Source organism: Manis javanica, chromosome 8 (genome assembly GCF_040802235.1).
Source record: "Manis javanica isolate MJ-LG chromosome 8, MJ_LKY, whole genome shotgun sequence".
Classification (NCBI taxonomy): domain Eukaryota; kingdom Metazoa; phylum Chordata; class Mammalia; order Pholidota; family Manidae; genus Manis; species Manis javanica.
Window position 1 is genome coordinate 121538460 of NC_133163.1, and position 24191 is coordinate 121562650.

The following is a 24191-nucleotide window of genomic DNA, read 5'->3' on the forward strand; positions in this document are numbered from 1 at the left end:
AACCAGGGCAGAGACACTGACACCAGCTGCACTTTGCCCCCTGCTCTACTCCCTGTTGAAACCTCTCTGGACACAGGGTGTGAGGTGAGGGGCAGCAGGAGCTCAGAAATATGAGGCCGGAGGCAGCTCTGAATCTGGGGTCTAGACGGTGTCAGTTCAGAGTGTGGGCCATCCATCCCTGCGTCCTATGCAGGTACCAGAACAGCCACATCACACACTTGCAAGGGATGTCACTCCCACAGTGTTCCCTTGGGAGCTGTGCTGGGGGGGCCATTTGCATGGACTACTGCGTGCACGGTGCCCCTGGAGATGTGCACCCTGGCAGGTGCCCTCAGCGCCTCCCCTGGAAGGAAATTCTGCCAGGGCTGGAGAAGGGGAAGAGGGATAGAGGGTAGGTTTATTTCAATGTGGAATAGAGCAGGTGGGGTGGGCCAAGGGCACAGGGCTCACCAGCAGGGAGTCCAGGTGGGGCTGCTGGGGCAGATCCCAAGGCCACCTACCATGGGGAAGCAGAGGGTGCAGGTCTGATGTGTTTAACTAGATCTGCTTGTCTGAAGCTTCAGCGGGCCTTCAGAATGTACCAGCCTTGCGTGGCAAAGGCACTTGATTAAGCAAAGATCTCTTAACTGACCCCTCACACCGTCCCATCCAACACTTGAACAATGGCAATTACTCGGTGTGTGAGTTACCTCTGTGGCCGGTGCTCCCGTGGACTGATGCAATAGCCACAAGGGCTATTGGGCTCGACGCTTCCTTTATTAAAAAGTATGGAATCGTCCTTCAGCCCTGCAATGATGTTCAACATTAGAAAACAAACATATGAAGACAAAACTGGGTGAGTGCCTGGCCTTCAGGCAGTGGGCAGCCACCTCAAAGAGCAAGAGGGGCGGGCAAGGGGCCCTGCTTGTCCTTTTGTTCCCTCCAGACCTGGAATGACACCCCCCTTTCAGAAAGACTTTGGGAGTCATGGACCCCGCTGTGGATCTGGAGAGAGGGTTAGATCCTGATGGCAAAGGGGGGCTGTAGGCCTGTGCAGGGTGAGAGGCGTATTCATTCAATAATATTCACCAAGGACCTACTGTGTGCCAACCCGGTGCCGGCTCCTGGCAGCACATCAATTACTCCTGCCCTCAGGGGCCTTGCAGTCCACTGGAGGAGACAGCTGTGTGGAGAGAATAAACCCCTGGGCGTTAATGGGGTGGACTGAAGACAGGGCAGGGCCAGGAAGAGGAAGGGGGTGGCTGTGAAAGACGCACTGGGGCAGATGAGATCAGCAGAGGAATCAGACTGAGGAGACAGAGGAAGGAGCCTCTGTAAATGAGTGCAGGCCACTTGCAGGGTGGGGGGCCGGGGATACAGATGAGGGGACTGGTGAGTGCCCCCCCCACCTGGAGGCACCATGCTGCTCAGCACCTGAGGACTCTTTCTTTGTGGGACACCACTCCAGCATGGTCAGATCTACTGATTTGTTGTAGACTTAATTATTTTAGAGCAAAATTTAGGGGATTTTTTCCAAGAAACATGAAATCTAGATTTTTATGTAAAATTATCTTCAAATCAAACCAAACCAAACCAAACTATGTGTGCAAGACAGGTGTGCAAGCCACCAGTCTGTACTCTGTGGATGGAAGAGAAATGCCAGGGAACTGGAGAGTGAGTAGGGCCAGCTTGGCCTGAGGGGCACAGCTGAGGGCCAGAGAAGTCCCCAGAGCAGTCCTGCCAGGGCTGGGGGACCTCACCTGCTCCCAGCCTCTGGCCTGAGCACAGGGGGCTCTCCTACGAGGCAGCCAGAGGCACTCAAGGGAGACCCGTATGCTCCGTGTCTGGAGGCCCACCCGAGGATCTCTCCTTTAGCCTACTCCAGCCCAGGGGTGCGGGCGGTCCTGAGGAGGGCGGCCCTCCACTCTCAGGCACCAGGGACCCTGCAGTGTCTGCCGTGAAAGAGGTATTGGGCTGAGCACACTGGGCCCCGTCCTAGGTCTGTCCCCTCACCGGGCCCATCTGCTGCCTCGCGCGCCTGGCCCTCTCCCAGGGACCTCCTGTTGCCCCCTCCCCGTGCCTGTGGGATCACAGCCTGCACTCAACCACCCTCTGCCCACGCAGGCCAAACCCTGGGCTCATCACCCCTGGGACTCTTCCTCTCACGGAGGTACCTCTGCACGTTCTCCCTGCGTCTCGGAGCAGATGCGCCTCCTCCCAGGACTGTGCCCTGGGGAGTGGTCGGTGTTGGGCACCCGGAAGAGGTGTGCTGACGAGCCTGCTGGCGGTGAGCGGTTGCCAGCACTCGGCCTCCATCCCCTTTCCAGCACTCCTGAATCCCCGGGGAGCTCCTTCCCTGCCCCCGCTCTCCAAAGTGGATGTAACCATCACCACCTCCTTTGCGATCCCTCCCACAGTCAGTAGAGTACTTAGCTCAGGGAAAATTCTGCACCCCTACGGAGGTCCCCTAGGAAGGCCCTACCACTGACCACAAGGAAACCCCACAAAAGCCAGGGACCACCCCCACAGCTTCTTTCCACAGTTCCTCCACAGGCTGGGCCCTGCAGTGACCCCACCCCATCTCGCCTTTTTTGGGGTGGAGGAGGGGTGGAGTAGTGTGGACGGCAGGGGACCTAGTGCCTGGACACTGAGTTTCCGTGGCACTTCTAAGATGGCTGGTGGTGGGGAGGATGCCCCGTGGGGTTTGCGCTGCTGGACTGTTGCACACGGTGGGGAAATGCCACTCTAAGTGCATCCCAGCAGGGGTGGGAGAGGCAGCGACCTGCGCAGGGAACTCAGAGCCACGAGCAGGTGTGTGAGGTTGAGCGTTCCTGCCAGGAAGTCAGGTCTGCTCAGGACTGGGCATGGATGGCATTGGCTTCAGGCCACCCACGTTAGTCTGCTTGGCTGGCAAGGCGGGGACAGGTAAAGTGGGAGAGGCGGGAGGTGACAGTGGCTGTGCTTCCCTCTCTAGTGGGCATTCAGGGCAGGCAGGTGGGCAGAGTCGGATCTCATCAGGATCTTGGCTGGCTCACCTGAAATGGGGACAGAATGGCCCCAGCGTCCCAACGCCCAACCCGTGGGGGAAAGGAAGTTTCAGTGAGAATGCATTGCGGAAGGAATATTTAACCTATTTGCAAGACAGAATGACTTTCAAGGGCTTTAGCATATCTATTTTCTTACCAATGTGCTTATCATGTGCTGTTCTTGTCTGTTCATTAAAGCGGGTCCCTGTCACAGCAGTCTCTTCCGGTCAGCTGTCACCGAGCTCTTCAAGCCACTCTAGTCTCAGGCTAGACAGGAACCCCTGATTCCTTCTCCTGCAGCCTAGAGGGTGGAGTGTCTCTGAGGGGGCCATGGGACCCCTGTCCCTTGCTGCAGGTGCTCTCATCTCTTCCACCCTCTGCTCTGGCTTCTCCCTGCCGTCCCCCGTCTAACCATTCCAGCCAATTTTGTCAAGTTCTACTGGCCCCAAATCCCCTTCGTTCCAGGTACCCAAGCTCTGCTCCATGGCAAACGAACTCCATTTCAAGTCCCTCTTCCTCCTCCCAGGAGCCTTTTCTAGATCCTCTAGCCACTAACACCAGTCTGATGGAGACCAGACTGGCATGTACTGGGCTGGGAGCAGCTTAGATTTCCAGGCTCTCCGGAGGTGTGAGAAGGGGGAGGGATGCTTTGGACCTTGAGCTTTCTTCTGCTGGTCACCTAGTCAGCATCTGAGACCCACAGGGAACCGGGGGCGGGTTCTAGGAGTCTGGCCTCACACTCCCAGAGGCTGTGCTGAAGAGAGCAGGGCCTGAGTTCTGGTGAGCTCTGGTCAGCTGTCCCGAGGGAAATCTGTGCTCTGGCAGTGTCTCTACTTGCAGGGGTTCCAGGCCCCCTGAAGCTAGGAGTGTGGGAAGCACGGTGAAGTCCAGATTCAGGTCCTGTTTCTGCATTTACAAGCTGGTTATTTGGGGGAGGATACTATACCTCTATGGGTCTCAGTCTCCTCATTTATAAAATGGTTAATAGCCTCTGTTACTTGGAAGGTTGATATAAAGTAGGTAAGATAATTTATGTAAAGTGTCTAATGCATCAAATAATAGGTATTCCAAAAACAGTAGCTCTTACACAGTGTAAATAAAAATAGCAAGGTCACATCCCAGCTCCACCAATTTCTGACTATACAACTTTGAACAAATTCCTTGCTTGTTCTTTAGCTCCCTCACCTGTGAAATAGGCTGTGGTTCCCCCTTTTACTCAATAAATAATTGCTGAACATCCCATTATGTGCTAGATACAACAAAACTGTCATTTTAGTGTCAGCTGAAAGATGTGGCACAATGCCTGGCAGATACTAGGTGGTCAGTAAGTGTCAGTTTTCTTATACAAGTCCCCGCTAGCGAACAAGAGATGGGGAAGGGGTGTGCAGCTGGAGGCGTTAGAACAGAGAAAGGGAACTCCGGAGGGGCACAGGTGGAAGGCCGGGCCTGCTCTGAGTTCCAGTGTCCTCCCTGCCCTGTCCCCCTTTTCTGACATGGCCTCACTTTGTCTCTAAGAGCAGGGGATGGTGCTGGGGCCTCTGAACAGTCTTCCACCTTTTCTGCCCCTTTCTCCCATCAGACCACTTCTGTAGACTAGATCTTCTGTCCATTCCTATAAAATGGAGACAAGTGCCACCTCTTCATTCTCAGACATCGGTGACACTGCAAAGTGCCCACCCCGTTAAAATGGTGTCAGCCTGGATACTCCCCAACACGTGGCTGGGGTGGTCTCACCGAGCTCATCTCCTGCCTCATGCTCCTGGCCTCTTTCCCAGGGATCGTAATTTGGACCCAAGGCCACCTCTGGCCTCCTAGCACTGAAGCCCCACCCCCAGCCACACCGGACCAGACCCTCACAGGGGAGTCGTGCCTACATGTGTGCATAAGTGACGTGAGAGCCGGCACGTAGGAGGTCTACAGGCCTGGGCCCGAGAGCTAGCCCTGTCCACCCACCCTGGGTTTGCATGCTGGAGGTTGCACCCAGGCACACCCTTCCGGGCATTACCTCGGCCCAGGCTGGAGGGGAGCTGCCCATACTGAGGAGCATGCTTCTTAGACCAGCCCATCCGCACAGCCTCCCCGGCATCTGCTCCGGACTGGCCTACACAGTCTACCTCCCACTGCCGGGGCTGGGCAGCACCTCCCCAGGCCCTGCAGGCATCAGACAGTGGGTGCGGCCAGGCTGCTGGTCAGACCCTCGTGGGTGTCCATGTGAGGAGCAGAAACCCTTCCTGACAGGCCCTGGTGGGCTGTAAATCTGCCTTAAGTGAAATGTGCAGCAGGGAGGCCCCCAAGGAATGATGTCCTTGCCGTGCCCCTGCCACCACCTCGGCCCTGAGCAAGGGGCAGTGAATCACACGGCAGCAATCTCCTGGCCGCAGGCTGTTGTGGGGGACAAAGCAAAGCAGTGACCTAGGGACAGCTCCCAGTCAATGGTCGTGGCTTCTTTCCCCACCCCACTCAGGGCTCCCCACCCTGGAAAACACTAGAATCTGGGCTGGGGTCGCATTGACCACAAGGCGTGTCCAGTGCCTTTGTGCTTACCAAGTGCTCTCACATTTCTTGTGTAATTGAAGCCCCACAACAGCCTGTGAGGTAGGGGAAGACTATCAGGCCCATTTTACAGATGAGGTAGATAGGCTTAGAGAGGTAAATGGACTTGCTCAAGGTGCTACATAGCAGAGCTGGGTATAGCCTGAAACCACACACTCATGGGGCCTAGGGTGGCACAGGCTCTGTGACTTTGGGCCAATTACTTAACCTCTCTGAATCTCAGTCTTCTCATCTGAAAACCGGGTATAGTAATAGTTTCTATCTTGTCATGTTAGTGTGAAGATTAAATGAGATACTACTACAAAATGTACTTGGCATATAGTGGTATAGAGACCTGCTCAATAAATGTGAGCAATGATTATTATCCCAAGGGTATTCAGATGCTGTCCCTGTGTAGGCCACACCCAAGATGAAGCCCTGGTACCCCAGGCTCCTATCTTGTCTCTGCTGGTGTCATTCAAGTCCTGCTAAGGTGGGCTCAGGGTCAGTGTGGAGGAGGAGGGGCAGAATCGGGCCATTGGAGCCTCTCCACAGGGCTGCCTGGAGGAGGAGGTTGGAAGCCTGCCTATGGCCCTGGTCTGTAGCCCACGGCAGCTGGTGCCTGCATCCTCGGGACCTGGGGTCCCTCAGGGCCAAGCCAGAGGCTGGCTGGGTCTCTGCCCTGAGTCTCTGATCTCTAGATGACAAGGCTGAGCATGGGCCCTGGAAGGGCTGGGAGTGGTCCAGGCTCTCCAACCAAACCCCTGCCCGGCTCAGCCTGGTTCTCCAGGGGCCAGTGAAGGCCAGCATCCCAACATGGAGGTCTGCCCCATGCGTGCGGGAGCAGATTGCCCCTTCTCGGTGTCCCAACCAGCTTTGCGATGCAAGGGTCTGGCATGGGGTTGCACCTACCCGGCTAAGTTTGCCTTTATGAGGGAGGGGCAGACGTCTGCCCTGGGCTAAGAGGTGTGGGGCAGAAGCGACCCTGGGCCCTCAGTTGTGTAGCCAACCCCAGATCACACTTGGACACGGCTCCTGAGAGTTACCTCCTGCTGCCAAACCCTCCCCAGGACAGAGCCCAGGCCGGCAGCCGCTCCCCAGCACTGTGCTCGGGCCCTGCCAGAGCAGCCCCAGGTTGGACCGCCCCCGCCTCATTTATATACTTTAGATGCCCCCTCGGGAGCCCTGCAGTGAGAAGGAAGGGGGGTCATCCTGGTGCACTCCTGGGACCCAGGAGGTGAGTAGGCATCTCTAAGATGAGCTCTGTAAAAGCTTTGGGGCCTGCAGGGCCAGATCCTTAGCATTTTAAAATTTTATTATGACTGTGTTTGTTTAAATATATATATATGTATATATATATATATATTCATAGCCCTATGGGCCCACCGCCCCCAGCCCCTGGTCTTTCCCCTGGGCCTTCTGCCTGGTGGCCGTGTAGGGCAGCGCCGTCTGTGTGCTCTTGTCTGACACTGTTTGGGTGCTGCTGTTTCTCGTGACCCTTCGGGTCTGCTCAGGGCCCAAGGTGGGGCCCGAGCGGCGGCTGGTCAGTGGAGAGCGCCTGGGCCTGGAGGGGCCTCGGGAGGGCTTGAGGGGGCCTGCATGGGTCTCTGAACGGGGAGGCTCTGGGGACAGGCCCACCTCCGCCGCCGCCGCCTCCTCGCCGTCCCCCTCCTCATCGTCACAGCACAAAGCGTGGTAGAGCACTTTGTCACTAAACCGCACCCTCTCCCGCGTGCCTGGGGTCCGCTGGGGGAGCTGGCCCTTAGGAGGGCCCGCGCTGAAGGCCTCCTCGCTGGAGGAGTCTGGGGTCTCCACCCGTGGCCCATTGGGGATAGGCATGCCGCCGTTCATGAGCCGGTAGTCAGGGCCAGGCCCTGGCCGGCTCGACTCGGGGCCATCCGCGGAGTCCGACGGCGTGGACGCGTCCAGGAAGGAGCAGAACTCCCAGCTGTCCGAGAGGATGTCAGCTGTCATGAGGTCCAGGTGACCCAGATCGAAGGGGCCGCCCACGCCCGCCTTGTCACTGCTGGACGTGCTGCTCACAGTGGCCGTGGTCCAGTCATCAGGCTCCAGTTCAAAGTCAAAGTCAGAGGTCAGCTTGTCAATCTGGCTCACCACCTGGCCAGAGAAGGAGAGAGGAGTGAGGGGGCCTGGCACCACCTTGGTGGGAGGGTGTCCCTACCCACCTGCCCCATCCCTGGCTGATGATCCCACAGCAGGGTGACTGGTTTGAGCCACAGGTTTGCTTGCCCTGTTGAGGCCCAAATGGGCCCTGGGGCACAGGCTTGTTTGGGCCACTCCCCTCCTTTCTCCTCCTCAGTCCCACAGTGGGGAGGGGGACTATCTGCCAGCCCAGCACCCCACCCATTCACAGGCCCCTCTTCCCCAAAGCCAGCTGCTGTTCTGGAGGGCAGCCCTGGTGCTTAAAACTTGATCTTGCATCAGTTGAGTGGGGCCATTTAAAGAAGGCTGAGAGACCCTGGCAAGCCCGCTCGGTGGAGAGGTGGCAGATACCCACCTTCAGAGAGGAATAATAAGGGGTGGCCACAAGGAAGGCTCTGCCCGGGCTTCCTAAAGCTTCCTGGACCAGCTTGGGCAGCTGACCAGTGACTGTCCCCCATGGGTCGCCACCAACCACCCGACCCCACCCCACCCCACATACTCCAGAGCCCCCTCCCTCCTTCCCTTCCCTGTCCCTGACGAGGGGAGATCAAGCCTCGCATGCTGGGGAAGGAATAAAACCAGCATTATTTGGTAAGCGATAAGGAAACCGTCCACCCTCCGCCCAGAGCTGCTTGTTAAATGTGCTCAGAGGACAGCTCAGCTGCTGAGGTCACTGCACCCTCCTGCCCCGCGTGGAGTGAAGCCCTGCCTCCAAGCAGGCGGCCCTGCCTCAGGGCACCCCCTTGCCTGGGCCACTGTCAGGGCAGAAACCAGGGACCAAGACAACAAGCAGAAAAAGGGAGATCCCGTCAGAGACACAGAGTAGGACAGAGGAAAAGAGAGAACTGACTCCGACCACAAACAAAAACAGCCAAACAATAGCAAAAGCAAAGCAGAGGGACCCAGAGACCCAGAGACCCAGACATACATAGGGAGGCATCAAGCCAGGCCCCAGCTCCCAAAGCCTCTCCAGGGCCCTTTACCTGGGGTCGCAGCAGTCAACTAATGAACTACCTAACAAAGTCCCTAATTCAACAAATCTCCGCAGAGGATTACCACTGTCCAGGGATGTGCTAGGTGCTCGACCAGGAGCGGGAGTGGTGAGTGTCCCAAAGTGAAAGCGGAAAGCTGGGGTGATAACAATGGGTTGGGGGCAAGCCTATCTGGTCAGGAGTCAGGGGTTCCTACTACTCAGAGAGTCAGTGACCCAGGCACTTTCTCTCTTAGGTCTCAGTTTCTCAAACTGAAATGGGGAGGTTGCATGAATAGTTTCTCTCTAAGGTTCCTTTCATCTCTGAGTTTCTAGGACTCTGTTTATAGGAGTGACCTAGGGAGCTGTTTTGGGGTGTTGTTACCTAGGGATGCCCACTCCAGGCCAGGGGAGGTGGGAACACTTGGCTGAGGTTCACAGAAGAACTGGGGGAATCGAGACACCCAGCTTCCAGATTCAGCTTAGACATTGCTCTGTGTGTCTTGTCAAGTCACATAACCTCTCTGGACCTCAACTCCATTTGCCACCAATTGGGTACGATAATCCCAGCCCTGCCAACCTCCCAGAGCTTCATGAGGCACAGTGACAAGGGTAGTGAAGAGGCTCCAGGGGGCACTGGTGATAAAAGTAACGGTCGCTGAGCGCTTACTATGTTCCAGGCGGTCCACCCACGAGATCCTCATCTCCTGAGTTTACAGATGAAGGCGGGAGGCCCCAGTCACCGGGCGCTGAGATTCCTGCCTCTGCTGCCCCCTGTCAGACTGCATGCTGCTTTGAGGCGCTGCTGTGGTTTCTGGGCCTGGGCAGGCAATGCGGATAGGGCCCCACCCTCCAATCTGACTGCCGCTTCTTATGCTCCCTCCATGATGACTAGCCCCCGCTTCCAAGAGGCTTGCATCCCCCAGAAGCCCTTGCTCAACCCCAGCCCACCTGAGGCGCCCTTAGACTGGAAGGTGCGTCAGCCACTCCCCAGATTTTCTGGTTCAGTCTGCCCAGGTGGGGCCCAGGAAGGCGCATATCTAGCAGGCTTGCTGGGTGCCTTTGGTCTGGGGACATACTTTGGGAACCACTGATCCAGGGTCCTGGGGATTCAAGCCAGTGAAGAAATAGCACGTCAGAGCATTGCCAGTCTCATAAGAATCCCTGTGCCTCCAGGGCAGCCACCTACTCAAAGTAGACTCCCCTGATCAAGTCAAGCTGCATAGGGGTGACAATGCTAGTAGGAATCTGGAGTTAAATGGCTCAGCTGTGACTGCACAGGGGTGGCTGAAGCTAGGCTCCAATGACCTGTGAGGCTGACCCAGGGTGCGCAGGGCAGCAGCCCTAAAGCCTTCAGGTCTGGACACATCACCCACCTAAGAAGCCCTTGCTGGCCACCTGCTCAGATGGCCTTTACATCCGGGCCCTTCCCCTTCTCCACCAGAACGCCCCTGTCTGGTTCCCTTCTAGGGGTGTGAAGGGAGGGGAAAGAGGAAAGCCTGGATTCAAGTCCCAAGTCTGCCACATCTTGACCAAGGAACTCGAGGCAGGCGGTTTCTCTCTCTAAGTCACAGTACCCTCCCCCATAAAATGGGACGATGCTCCTTTCCGCACCCAGGTGATGGGGTTTTACCATATATGAATGTGCTTTAAAATGCAGTCAGTGCAGCCAAGCACTCAAGAATCTGGGCTCTAGAGCCAAATATAGGGTCTAAGCCTGGCCTCATCACTTCCTGGCTGGGTGACCTTAGCCAAGTTACTCAACATCTCTGTGCCTGACTTTCCTCATAAAGGAGAATTCTAGTAGTACTACTTGCCAGGGCTGTGTGAGGATTTAATGGCTTGATACATGGATAGAATAACAGAAACTACCAATATCCACTGTGCACCAGTGGGTGCTAACATGTGACCAGGCCCCTGGCACCAGGCCCAAAAGCTGAAAGGAAACCAGTTCCTCACCAAAGGAATGACACTCAGATGGGGACATTTTCAGCACCTGTGGAAGAATGATGGGACATATTGAGCCTTTCAAACCTCAGCTCATGCGTGGCACCTATGTTCCCTCAAGTAGGGCTGTTTCCAGTCAGAACAGAAGCCAAAGAAGTTCTAAAAGCAAATGGTTATGAGGCTCACAGGCAAATCAGTCCAGCCCATCTGTGGGACAGGCGACACCCACTTGATGAATGACATGTGTGAGGATCAGAAAGGGGAGTGACGTAACAAAGGTACCCAGATTGTATGCAGGGCCTGGGTCAGCCCCCAAACCCCACCGCCTGTTCCCGTTACCTCACTTCATGGGGTCAGCGGGGCGGGCCCTAAGCTACTGACTCCCTGCTTTGCATGTCTCGAAATTCATGATTACTTTCTGAAATTTAATAATCATTTTGCCTACATGTAATTTGGATTATCTAAGAGTACAGGGAAATAATTATATACACAGAAGGAAAGTATGGGGAGAAAAATAGAATCCCTAAAATCACAGCATCAACACTGCTGAGCTCCCCCTTCTCGTTGTGCTTGCTGACGGGGAAACAGAGGCCCAGAGACTGCAAGGGGCGGAGCTGCAGGCAGAAGCTGGGGGTCCTGACTCCTCGGCTGGCACCTTAGGACAAGTCACCTGCTCTAGAGGAGGAGCAGCGAAGGCTGGAGGGAAGAGCAGGGCTGGAGGCTGTGACCGAACCCACCGGGGTGGGGCTGGGGTGTCCCAGGCCCTTCCCAAGGGGTTTCCAACCTTGGTCCTGGCCACAGCCTCAGCCCTCCTTGCCTGAAACAGCACACACGCCCGGCCTTTCCTCTGAGAGCACCTGCTGTCCAGCTCCTGCTGCCGCTGCATCCTGGGAACTTCCCAGTCAGCCAGCAGGACCCTGGCACCCCGCTGCTCCCAGTGCTTTCCTGTTCCCCACATTCCTGAGTCTCTTAAACCAACCAACCACCAAGTCTGGCCACAGACCCTTTGCTGTCCAGCAGGCCCCCTCCAGCCTGACAGGCCTGCCTCCTCACCAGTACTCCACATTCCACTGAGCTCACTTCTGCCTCGGGGCCCCCCCGGAATGCCTCCCTCCTTTCCTATGCACTCCATTTCACTCCCATAAGCAAGTCTTCCTGACCCCCAGTTCTCTATGAAACGTTTTCAAAGCACCCTGCACCTCCCCCTACAATATTTTTCAATATTTACCATTGCTACAATGTTATGCATGTAGTCATTATAATGTGATTGATGCCTGTCTCCCCACCACTAAGCCCCATGAAGGATGGGACTGGGAATGTCTTGCCAACCATTGCATCCCCAGTTTGGCACAGCAAGTGGTACACTCTTTACAGTAAGAGCTTAGTAAAAACTGCTGGGATCTCCTTTTCTGAGAAAGAGTTCTATAGTGCTGGATACCCCAATAGTGCCTGCCCCAGCATTCCCTCCAGCCCTGGCTGAGGCTCCACTCCAAGGAGAGCATGTCTGTGTCCCCTAACACCCCAGAACCATGAGTAGTCTGGGGACCTGGGGTCCCAGAACCTGCACCTGGCCCCTCTCCACCTGACCCCTTCACTTTGCTTCATGAGCTTCTCCCCCCTTTCCTCCCTCCCAGCTCCCCAGGCAGCCAGTTACATAACTGGGGATGCTGCATTATTTATGACCACTGATTATTTTTTAATTCTGTGATTATGTTATTTATTATCTTCTCTGGGGGGCCGTGGAGTTGGGGAGGGAGAGTGAGTGGACCATGATGCATGACTCTCGCCCTGCAGTTTGGCCACCTGGCCAGGGAGCTTCGTGACTCTGTCGGGAGGAGAAGGCAGAGGGAAAAGGAGGGAAGGAAGGTGAGAAAAAAAATAATAAGAGAAAATCCACCCAGTTTTCGCTGAGCTGCAGGTGACGGAGCTGACCCACTTTGGCACAGCTCTGTGGTCCCCGGCCTCTCCTGCTCCCGCTGCTTCCGGGCTGGGTCACATTTATCTCATGCCTACATGGCCCTTGGCTTTCCTTGTCACCACACATGCAGTACCTTGCTGATGGGACTGCACAACTGTCGTCGGACCTGCTCCCCAGGAAAATCAGGTGAGAGGATTCTCCACTGCCACCCCAGGCTGTGAGGGGGCGCCCACCCCTCCATCCTCCTGATGTGTTTGGGCCGAGGTGGGCAACTGTGCCCTTAGGTTATATCCTACCCAAGAGTGTGAAGACATGGGGGACACCAGTGGTGCATGCAAGGGTCATTTCTGAGCCCCCATCCCATCCGAGGGACATCTTTGGGAAGGGAAATCAAGGAGGAAGAGGCCAAGGTAGGTTCAACATCTCGGGAGGCCAAGAATGAGGCCCTTACCTCTGCCCTTGGGGCCTGGTTGGTGCAGAATGGGGAGAAGCAGGGGAGAGGCTTTGCGTAGCTCATCTGCCTCCCTGCCACCTCCTTGACCTCTCCTCCTGCATCCCTGTTCCTGGCTCAGCCCCCTCCAGATGTGCTGGCTTCCTTGCTGATCCTGAACATGCTGCCCAGCACACTTCCTGCTCAGGGCCTTTGCTGTGGCTGCTTGCACGGCCCAGAAGCCTCTTTCCCTAGATACCTGTTTGTCTGTACCCTCACTTCCTTTAGGTCTCTATTCAAAAGCCATCTTATTGGAGACCTTCCCACCCCCATTCCTGTCACTTTCTAGCCCATTTGCCTAGTGGAAGAGGGTGGGGCTGCCTACGTCAGGGGATACTAAAGGGTGCCAGCCAGGAGGCCAGAGTCCTGGCTCTTCCTTCCCTTATCATGGCTAAGAGGCTGATGCGACTCTACAAGAACGAGGCCATACAGAGAATGAGGAACAGATGTGTGCTAGCCCATCTTAGTGATGATATCTACTAGATGTGGAGTTAGCTTTGTGCCCACCCCTGTACTAAGGCTTTACACATGATACCACTTTTAATTCTTACCACAACCCTGGGGCTGAGGGGAGGCATAAAATTCAGTATCCTCATTTTACAGATGGGGAAGCAGAGGCATAAAAAGGTAATATAACTTTCTCAAGTTCACATGGCTAGAAGGACACAGGGCTTAGATTTGAACCAGAGACATCTGGCTTCAGAGCCCATGCTTTTGGCCCCTGGGCTGGGCTGCCTCTCTAAGTTAATAGCTGCAGAATTCCGAGGAGCCTCGAGAGCCTGCTGGCATTGGCCTGGCCTCCTGGAGAACCAGGGACCTAGGAGAGACCAGGGCTAACTAGTGACTGGCGGCCACCTCCCTCTGCGGCACAATTTTAGCTTTCAAGGCACTTTTCCATTTCTCACTTCACTGAGTCCACTAAACTACTTTACCTACCCGTGGGACAGGACTGCTCCCCATCACCTCTGGAGCTGCGATAGCAGGGGTTAGGGAGGGTGAGGAGGTATGGGAGAGGAAACCCCAAATCCTTTAGCAGTGTGAACAGGTACTGGCCCCCCCACCGCATGCCAAGCCCCAGATAAGTCCTTGTAAGATCCCTCTGAGGTGTGCACGATCATCCTCCCCATTTCCAAGATGAGCAGGCAGGCTCAGGGACCCGGGGAGAAGTACTTTAGTGTCTCTCATCTTTCTATGAACTGCAGGCTGTATGCTCAAGAGGATGGGGAGAGTCTGCCATGATCAGTGGCATCTGGGGCTGGGGAAGGGGAGCAGCAGAGGAGAAAGATGGCAGAGGGATAAAGCCAAGCCCCCTCTCTCTGCTGACCTAGCTCCTTCAAGCATCCCATGCTGCTCCCCAGCAGACTTGCATGTGAATCCCACCTTCACATCCAAGTACTTTGCCTTCCTAAGACAAGAACCTAGCTGCTGCACCCTCAGCTGGTGCTGTCTAGGAAGTGGAGTCTCATGAGGGACCAAGTGCCTGCCACCGTCTCAACCTTGGGCCTACCCATCTACTTGGATGGAAAAATGTCACACAAAGTGACTGAGAAGGGTAGCCAGTTAGATCCAGCTTTACAGCCCCCTAGGAGAACCAAGAGCCAGGGCCACAGGTTCCAGGGAGTAGGGAGGCTGCACCCCTTACGCCAAACCAGGGTCTGCCACCTCTACTTGGTAACCCTATTCCTGACAAACCCCATCCCACAGGGTGTCAGTTATAGCACCTCCTTTTCTGCCTGGCACTCCCAGAGCCTCACCTGCCTTCCCCAAACACTCTCCTCTGCCCATCACCCCTTGTCTAGACCCCGCTTGGGGGATGGGGGAGCCGTGAGGCCTGCACCTCCTCCCAGCTGGGTGCCATTGGCAGCGGGCAGGCAGTGGCATACGGGGTAGGCTCTGGTTGCCATAGCAACCTGCCAAAGTCTTGGGTGGAGGCACATGGCCTACAGGGTAGGTGGGGGGAGGGGACCCATCTTTCGCTGTCCTGGCTTGGGCCTCCGGGCTGCACAGCCTGTGGACCTGCAGATCTGTGGTTCGGGACCGAAGGTCTGCTAGGTGAGTGCGCGCTGAGAAGGGAGGGAGGGAACATCGAACTGATCCGCAAATAAATGCTGGCGCTCCTGATCCCCCGGCCTCACCCCCTCAAGTCACCCCCTCAAGCACCACAGCGTGGGCAGAAGTGCCCCTAGAAGGACCCTGTAAAAATGCAGAGGCTGCCCATTAGCCCCCTGCACCAGCCCCAAAACAGGCATCAAGAGCCCAAGTTCTAGGCTTCGTTCTGCCGCTGGTAGGCTGTGTGACCCTGGACAAGCCCCTCTCCCTCTGTAGGCCTCAGTTCAATACCAAATGGGCAGGGCCGATCTGGGTGACCAATGAGATGCCTCCAAACGCCAGTGGTTGTGCTGGGGGAGGCAGATGCCTGCAGACACTCAGGTGGGAGCAGGCTCTGCCCTGTAGGAACGCTGACTCCCAGGCTTAGAGGCAGTCCTGCTCTTCGTGGGTGGGCATGCTAGGGTACAGGACCTGTGGCCCTGCCTAAGACCGAGACTCTGGACAGCTCCCAGGGCCCTGACAGGACCACCGAGCATCTGGAGTAAGATGGGGGGTGGGGATTGTAGTCCTTTGGACCAAAGAGGGTGAGGAAAGAGGGTTGCTCAGGGGCATCTGGCCTTTGACCTCCAAGTTGTACTCCCCAGAGATATTCAGCCCAGACCTTGGCCAGCTCGGTCCATGGGCAGAAGCACCGCCGCCTCTGGTTACCTGAAACAGCCATTCCTGCTTCCTGAGAAAGGACTTCCTGGCAGGCTCCACGACACTGACTCTGGGCAGAGGGGCTGTCCTGTCCAACCTCAGCTCCCGCCTGGTATCTGCACAAACCGTCCACTCTGGACACAGCTCCCTTCAAACCACCCCTGCTCCTTGGCTCTCACACCAGGCTGGAATGCCACTCACTCTGCCATCCTGGAGTTGGTACCCACCATCTCCCCCTCTTCTCAATCCTCCTAGTGCCCACATCCTCCCCACACAGCTGGCTGGGGAGAGCTGGAGCCCATAACTCCAGTTCAATCATTCTCCCTGACATCTTGGCAGGGGCCCTGGTTACACAGAGTTGAAATTTGCCTAAAGCCCACCTGGCTGGCATAATGGCACCCAGTGGGCAAATTCAGGCCAATGGCTCAGAACGCTGGCCATGCATTTTGGGCTCGAACACAGCCCAGGGGGCAGGGCTGAGGACATGTGTACCTCATTACCCTGGCAATGTGGGAAGCAGTAATTAAACCGGGCTCCACTTAGAGAGACAGAGGGGCACACATCCCAGGATCTCTCCGTGACTTTCCAGCCTTGGTGAAAACATTCAGAACCATGGGATGGAGACGCATCCCTTTAGAGGAGATTCCTGCCCCTGCCAAGGTACACAGGAACTCTGATGTCTACTGGCAGCCCCCCCGCACCAGACCCATTTCCATCTTTGGATTCGCTGTGTGCAGTCCAGATCGGCTGGCTTTAATTTTTCCAGACTGAAAGGTTCTGAGTATCTGTGGGATCTCTGGGGAATACTCCAACTGCGCCTCAGCAGTGGGGACTGCCTCAGTATAGTCATCCACGCTCTCCCAGGGCCCCTTGTGACCAGGCCAGAGTCTAGGAGGCAGATGATGGTGTCCGATGGCAACCTGGGTTCCTGAAGAGGGTTTCCCACTAAGAGGCTACGGTGGGATCCAGCTGTCATTTGCCACTTTGGCAGTCCTGAGTGCTAACCAGTGAGCACGCACCCGTGACATGCTGTCCAAGCAGTCTCTGCAGTACCTGGACCCCCCACAGCCTTGGGGGACGGTGAGATTTTTAGCAAAGTAGGTTTGAGGAAAGGAGAGAGAGGAGGAGGCATGCAGCAGAGTGACACATGTGCACACAGCTTTGTGTGCACAGACACACTTAAACACATATGTGTGAGTGCATTTCTTGTGCCAGGCCCAGGAAAAGGGGGCCAGGGTCCGTCTGGCCCCTCACTCACCTCCCTTAGCTCCTTGGCCACCTCCTTGAGCTCCCGCAAGATGCCCTCGAGCTGCCCGATGACCATCTTCATGCGCTGTCGAATCCGCTCCCGCTCACCGCCACTGCTGAGGTCGTCGCTGGGCTGCCCGAGGTCCGGGGCGCCCCGAATGTTCATCCTTTACCACGTGGCCACAGGCCTGCCCATACTCCCTCCAGCCAGGCACACGCTGCGTCTGTCTCCGCGGAGCCCCCCTCGGCCAGGCAGAGCTCCACATCTTAACGGCCCCCCCAGTCCACCCTGGCCCTGGGTGGCCCTCACCCAGCCCCTGCCTCCTGCCACCCCACTTCCTGTGCCTCTGGGTGGGGAATGGGACACCCAGAGGGAGACAGAGTCTTACAGAGGAGGTCAAGGTGAGGACACAGGAGGGCAGGGGGAGGGGCCTTAGGTCTCAGGCCTCCAGGACTTGAAGTGCCTGTGGGTGTGCTGAGCAGATCTCTGGTTGAGCCTGGGCACAGAGGCAGGGGGATGACTCTGCAGGGACTAAGGGTAAGAGACGCCCTTGGGAAGGGGGGAAGGCAGCAGCAATCCCCTCACAACTCCTAGGCAGCTGTAAAAGCAGAGGTCTCTGGAAGCAACTGACGCCTGCAGAGGGAAGCTGGCTGGGGTCTTCCAGACGTGGAGGGAGTTCCAGATGTGGACAACTCTGGGAAGGGAGCTGGGTTGGAGGAGGGCAGCCCCCTGCGGAGAGAGCAGGCCTGGCGTCAGCCCTCCCAGGTTGCAGCACCAGCCGGCAACGCCACTGTCTCCCTCGCCAGCCTGCACCCTCACTCACTGGGGATTTATTTATTTTTCTTTGTGGGTAGGGGTGGCAGAGGCAGATGGTCTACAGCACAGCCCCTCCTCTCCAAGGAAAAGAGGATGCCCCTGCTATAGGGGCAGAAGTGCTCGGCCTGCCATGGGGCACCCTGCCCCAGCTCCCCCCGGTCCCCTGCCCCCACTGGCTCACCAGAGGGCCTCTCCATTCTTCTGTCCTCCCTCCTAATGCCCCCAGAGTGCCCTCATTCCCAGCGGACCCTCCCCTCCTCAGCCTCCTCTTCCCTCCCTCGGAACCCCCGCTTCACCCCGAGACTCACCGAGGGTGGGGACACTGGCTTTCCTTCCAGCAGCGTCGGGGGCCCAGCCCCACGGTGAGGTTGGGGGGCCCCCAGGGCTCCCTAGGGCGGGCTTCTCTCTCTGGACCCTTCAGCCCTCGGCCTCGGGAAGGTCCTCCGAGCCGCCAGGAAAGACATCTGGGCGGTGGGAGGGGGCGGGGCCCCCCGCGCTCCGAGGAAGCGGGCAGCAAAGATCTCCCACAACCCCGCCGGGAAGGAGCGAGGGGCTGGCGGGCCCGGGGCGCGAGGCCGCAGGTGAGCCGGTCGCAGGGCGACCAAAGTGACGCCTGGCCGGTCCCAGCGCGTGAGCTAAAGTCGGAGGGCTCGGGGGGCGCCGGGATCCCCTCGGCGCAGCCCCGGATCCGCCGTGTGCAGTTCAGGCCGGCCGGCCCGGAGTGAGCTGGCCCCGCCGGCCGCCCGGGACGCGTCTGCCGGGCCCCACCAGGTCCGCGCTCCCGCCCTCGCGGCGTCCGGAGCGGCCGCAAGGGTCCGCGCAGCCCGGCCCCGCGGTCCGCGGTCCGGAAGGTCGGGACTCCGCCGATCCCCGGGGGGAGGGGCGAGGGCGCACGGGTCCCGGGGCCGCCCGGCCGGGTCGGCGGCCCGGGCGCGGGAGGCAGAGAGGCGCCGGGCGGAGGAGGGGAGGCGAGAAGAGCGAGGGGAGGGGCGGCGCGGGAGGGGGGGCGGGGAGGGGCGCACGGGCTTCGCAGCCCCCGTTCCGCCCCCGCCGCCGCCCGCGGCTCGCCAGCCCCCGGGCGCCGGGCGGCTGCCGGTGGGGCAAACAGGCGCCGGACCGGGGCTGGGCCTCCCTCGGCGGCCGCCCCCTGCCCGGCCCCGCCGGGCTCCGCGGGCCTCGGCCGGCTCCCCAAGCGCCGCGCCGCCCCGCCGCCCGCGCCCCGGCTGCCCCCGGCCCGCCCCGCCGCCCCCCGCCGGACTGGCCGCCCGGGCGGGCGCTGGCTCCGCCGAAGGCCGCCCGGCAGGCTGGGCTCCGCTCTCCTCGGCGCCGCCAGGGAAGGGGCCGGCCCCGCGCGCCGGGAGGGAGCTGTTAAAGCGACACACACGCCTCCCGGCGCAGAGCGCAGAGCGGGCGAGCCGGGGGTCTCGCCACCGGGGTGACCCGGAGGAGTCCTGGGCCTGCAGGGCTGGAGGCGGACTAGCCCGGCCGGACTCCACCCGACTTCGGGGCGTGGACGGACAGCGAGCCAGGGACTTAGTTCCTTCCCACCTTTCCGGAGAACCCTGTGGCCCCTTCCCCCACTGTGGTGCATCCCAAGCTGCCCTTCTGGCTAAGGCGCCCACATTCAGACCTTCCCCCTGCCCCCTCTGGTATCTCAAACTATCCCAGACATTGCCTTAATCAGATTAATTCAGAAAATAGCATACGGACGAGCTTTACTGAGCACCTACTATGTGTCACACTCCAGGCTGCGCAGGACTGGGAGTTAGAGGCTCTGATGCACCTATGCATTAGACATAGATCATTGCGTTCAGTTATTCATCCATCTACTCCACATTTATTCAGCACCTCCGTGTACCACACCCCACGCTAGACTCTGATGCCACAGGAAGGAAAGGCAGTTTTTCAAGAAGCTCACAGCTCATGGGGGGGACACTCCTGAATAAACTTACAGGTAAAGGCAGGACAAAGGCAAGTTCTAGAAGCAACAGTAAGGGAGGCGGACTGCGGGGAGCAAGCCGGGTCAGGGTCTGGTGGGCTCTATCAGGAGGCAACCCCTGAGCTGAACCTCAAAGGAGATGTGGGAGTTACCCAGGTGACTGTCAGAGTGGGGGAGGCGGGTGAGAGCAGAGGCTTAGAGCAGCAGGGAGGGGAGGGGTGTGGAGCCAATGAGGCCTCTAGAGAGAGCGTTTTGACAGCTCTGTGGATAGATTAGAGGAAGACCAGATCCCGGGGAACATGGGAAGCATGCTTAGGAGCTTGGGTTTTGTCCGGGGGCAGCGGGGCTCAGTGATGTCGGGAAGGAACCTGGTCCCACTGGCCTTCTCAGGAGCTCCTTCTGGGGCAGCGTGGGTGGGGTATCCGAAGGCTAGGCCACAGGAAGGAAACCGGTTAGGAGGCTGCTCGAAACCTCCAGCTGAGAGTGGCAGCAGGGATGGGGAAGAGGGGGTGCTTAGAGAAACAATTTAGGGGACATGGCAGGACTTGGGGACAGATTAAACTTTGAGAGAAAGGGAGCGCTGAGGATGCTTCTGGCTCATAGTGCGCAGAACTGGGTAGATGGCGCACCACCAGTTGAGTTAGAGAGCAGAGAGGAAGAACAAGTCTGGGGTGAAGGTGAGTCCAATATAGGACAGGTTGAGGTATCCTGGGGACAGGTGAGTATATGGACCGATGCCTGGGCTTGAGAGAATTTTTTTTTTTAATTGTCGTGAGAGGAGATGAGATAAGTAGGAAGACCATGTAGACTAGAAAAAGCAGTCGGTCCAGGCCAGAACTTCGGAAGAGTTCCTGGGTGAGATGGATCAGCAATGGTCAGGGAGGTAGGAGAAGAACCAGGGCAGTGGGTGTCATGGAGGCCGAGGAGGGGCAGAAGCATGTGCTCAGTGGTGTCAGAGCAGAGAGCCCTGTGACAGATGGAATGGAAAGTGCCCATTGGCCTTAGTGTCTGTTGTCCACTAAGGAGACCACTGGTGATGTGACAGGGGCTAAATTGTTGGGCACTGAGGGCTGAATGGTTGGTGAAGAGCGGGAGTCAGTGGGTATAGGTGACGTCACACATTCAGGTGAGAGGGGAGTAGAGCTCTCTTGAACTACAGGCGGATGCAGGATCAGGGGAGGTGGGGCTGGATGGTGACTTGAGGCTGGCTCATGGTGGGCTCGAACTCCAGGCACAGTGGTGTGTTACTTAAGGGCACCACTGGTTTCACTTGTTTTCCAGGTTCTCTCAGAGGAGTGTTCACAGGATCCTCCAGAAGCCATGTGGTGAGAACCCAGCTACCCGGGGTTCAGAGAGAGGTTCTCCTGGGGAGGTGGGCATCCAGAAGGTCCACAAATCACTTCTTTTTTTAAGTTGTGGTAAAATACACCCAAGTTTACTATCATAACCACATGCAAGTGTGTAGTTCAGTGGAGTTAAGTGCATTCACGTTGCTGTGCAACCATCAAATCCATCTCCAGAACTCTCCTCATCTTGAAAAACAGAGACTCTGTGCCCATCAGACAGTAACTGCCCATTCTCCCTCCCCCAGCCCCTGGCAACCGACATCCTGTTTTCTGTGTCTATGAAAGTGACTACCCTAGGTGCCTCGTTAAAGTGGAATTACATGGTCCCACCAGTCACTTTCATGGAGGTGGTAATGTTAAGGGATAGCCAAGATAAAAAATGGGCTGATCCTGATGAAATAAAATGAGTTTCTAGTCTTATAGCCATGGAACCATCTACCCATGTCCAGGATGGGGGAGATGGGGGGAGTATTAGAAGACAATTAGCTCGGTGTGAAAAGATGGGATGTGACTGCGTAATACCTAATTGATCTTCGGTCTCATTAAAAGAAATTAGGTATTTAGAGAAGTGACATTTCTTCTGTTCTCAGTGTGGATCAAACTATGTCTAGGATCTCAATTCACTGCGTGTGTCCACAGGAGGGCACCCAGGATGGAGAAAAGAAGATGTGTATATGTCTTAAGAAGAAGGGTTGGGCTGGTTAGGACAGGCCGGAGAGGAGTCTCAGAAGAAGGGGTCTCTGATTGTAAATCTCCTGAAGGTCTGCCACAGGCTGGAGCGAATAGGCAGTATTTGGGTGGTGCTTAGGTTTGTCTTCCTTATTGTTTGGAGACTGACCCATCCTCTCTTCCCACATCCTCCCTGGACACCTACCCAGATGTCTCATCCTTCAGATTTCTGCTTAGATTCACTCTGTCCTCCAAACCTCCAGACAGCTTTCCCTAGTTCTTAAGTCAAGAAGGAAAAGCAGAAGTACTCTCTTGGCCCTTAACCAAATGTTTCCTAGGATGTTCATTTAATGTGCTAGCTGTGTGACCTTGGGCAAGTCACTTAACCTCTCTGAGGAAGGATAAGGAGCCCATAAACATTTTTATTTTTTCCTGTGTTGGCTGTCTTGCCAAAAAGAATTTTAAAAGGTTGTTTTCTACTGTGTCTTTGACTCAGAAAAATAGGGATGATAGTACTACCTACTTCCCAGGGTCATTGTGAGCATGGAGTAAGATAATGCATTTGGAGGTACTTGGCCCAATGCCTGGTAGCCGTAGGTGCTCCTCTGATGGTAGCTGCTATCAGCTATTATGAACAGCTTCCCTTCTGTAAGCCTTATTTCCTTGTGAGGCTGTGAATTCCCCAAGATGGTGTCTGTGTTGTGTTTGTCCCTGTCTCTCACACGGACAGTGTAATAGATTGTGACATCGAGTGACTTTTACCCCTTTAGCCCGTTTTCTATCGTCTGCTTCTGGCATCTCCTTCCTTTGGGAAACTCCCCAATGTTGTCCCATAGTCCTGGCAGGTTGTCCATTAAAGGACTCACTACTCCCACCCACCCGGTGGGCATGTGACCCAGACTGCACCATTATAGAGCCCCATCCTCCAGTGCGAGTGATCAGGCCAAGCGGGGGCACGCTACCCAAGCAGGACCAACGACTCTTCCCCTGGGATCAATATATGGGTGCTGGGAGGAGGAGGTTCTTCCTGCTGGACTACAGAGCTGGATGCTATGGGCCTGAGGCTGCCTGAGAAGCCATCTTTCCCACTTAAATGCAGGCGTCAAGCAGGACCACAGATGGGAGAGGAATCTAGAGGGCCTGCTAGCAGCAGAGTCCCAGCCTTGGCTGTCATGGTCTTGCAGCCCTCTTTTCAGTCCTAGGAGCCACAAGAACATCCTACCCATCTGTAGGAGCCCCTTACGGCTCCAGCTTGTTTCACTGGGCGTCTGTCTTACGCAACCAACTGGAGCCTGACAAACATACTCAGGGAAGGCTGAATGAATGGGTGACTGACTGACTGGATTCCCTAGTGGAGTGGGATGTCCAAAGACCCTGAAGTCAGAGGGTTGGGAGCTGTTGCTCTGTAGCCATGGAAGCGAGGGCAAGTGCTTGGGAGGTTATTGCAACAGCAGACTTAGATTTGGGTCCTAACTGTCATTTGCTAGCTGTGTGATCTTGGGCAAGTTACTTACCCTCTCTAAACTTATCGTACCCTCTCTGTTCCTTATCTATGAAATGGCAAAAGTAATAGTAACTGCATAGGGTTGCCTTGAGGATAGAATGAGACAAGGAACAAGACGCACCAAGCATGATGCCCTAGATGGGGACAGGGGAGGCAGGAGCTGGAAAAATGGTAGCTGTTTCTATTAGTCTGCAATCCTTTGTAGCCCACTGTGGAGGACTGAGACTGGCATGCAGGTCAGGAGGAAACAAGGATTCAATCTGCAAGCTGAATTCTCAGAAGTGGGTCCTAGCCCCAGGGAGGCAGTGCCTGGACCAGAGTGAGTATGTTTGGGCTTCAGAGAGAGACAATGGAGACAATAGACAAGCTGGTGCTCAGGCACTGGAGCTGGAGATGTCTGGCACACATGCTAGTTTTCCATAACCATGTGACTCACTAAATTTCCCCAAGCCTCAGTTTTCCCCCTCTGTAAATACTTTCCGGATAGTTGTCTTGTATACTAAATAAAACGGTCCATGTAATGTGTTCTGCACAGGGCTTAGGAGGTATTCCATATACATTAGTTATTATCATTGATATTTGGGGCTTAGAGAAATTTTCTGGACACAAATGTGGGATCAGTGTATAATGCTATAAACTTTTCAAGAGAAAATCCCCAAGTAAAGGAGAGTCTATATCTGAGTCTCCCAGGAAAGGCCCTTTCAGAATGAGGAAGAGATAACGTAGGTCCTTCTGTGGCTGTACAGTGGTAGGGCTCACACTGGATAATCCATGTCTGGGGACATTTCTGTCATCTTCCTGCCCACTGTAATTTCCCCAGATGAAGCAAGGCTCTCAGAAGATTTGTCTATACTGGCTGCCTCCTTTACCTTGTTTCCTGTCACTCCTCAAACCT

The 24191-nt window shown here is 56.4% G+C and overlaps 1 protein-coding gene across 5 annotated transcripts; it reads right to left on the reverse strand.

Moving 5' to 3' along the window:
* Positions 1-6830: 6830 nt before the first annotated feature.
* Positions 6831-19444, reverse strand: INSYN1 (inhibitory synaptic factor 1). Of its 5 annotated transcripts, none has more exons than XM_073212163.1 (4): positions 18147-19315; positions 17032-17751; positions 7581-7655; positions 6831-7485 (listed from the first exon to the last, which is right to left on the reverse strand). In XM_073212163.1, exons 3-4 carry the CDS (start codon positions 7598-7600, stop codon positions 6912-6914), a joined length of 594 nt encoding a protein of 197 aa, XP_073068264.1. In that variant the 5' UTR covers positions 7601-7655; positions 17032-17751; positions 18147-19315; the 3' UTR covers positions 6831-6911. The 5 variants fall into 5 exon arrangements, 4 of the variants coding, with proteins under 4 accessions (XP_073068264.1, XP_073068265.1, XP_017520805.2 ...); XM_073212164.1 differs by lacking the exon at positions 18147-19315 and adding an exon at positions 9622-9773 and having other exon boundaries at positions 17032-17163; XM_017665316.3 differs by having other exon boundaries at positions 6831-7655; positions 18147-19300.
* Between the last annotated feature and the right edge of the window lie 4747 nt (positions 19445-24191).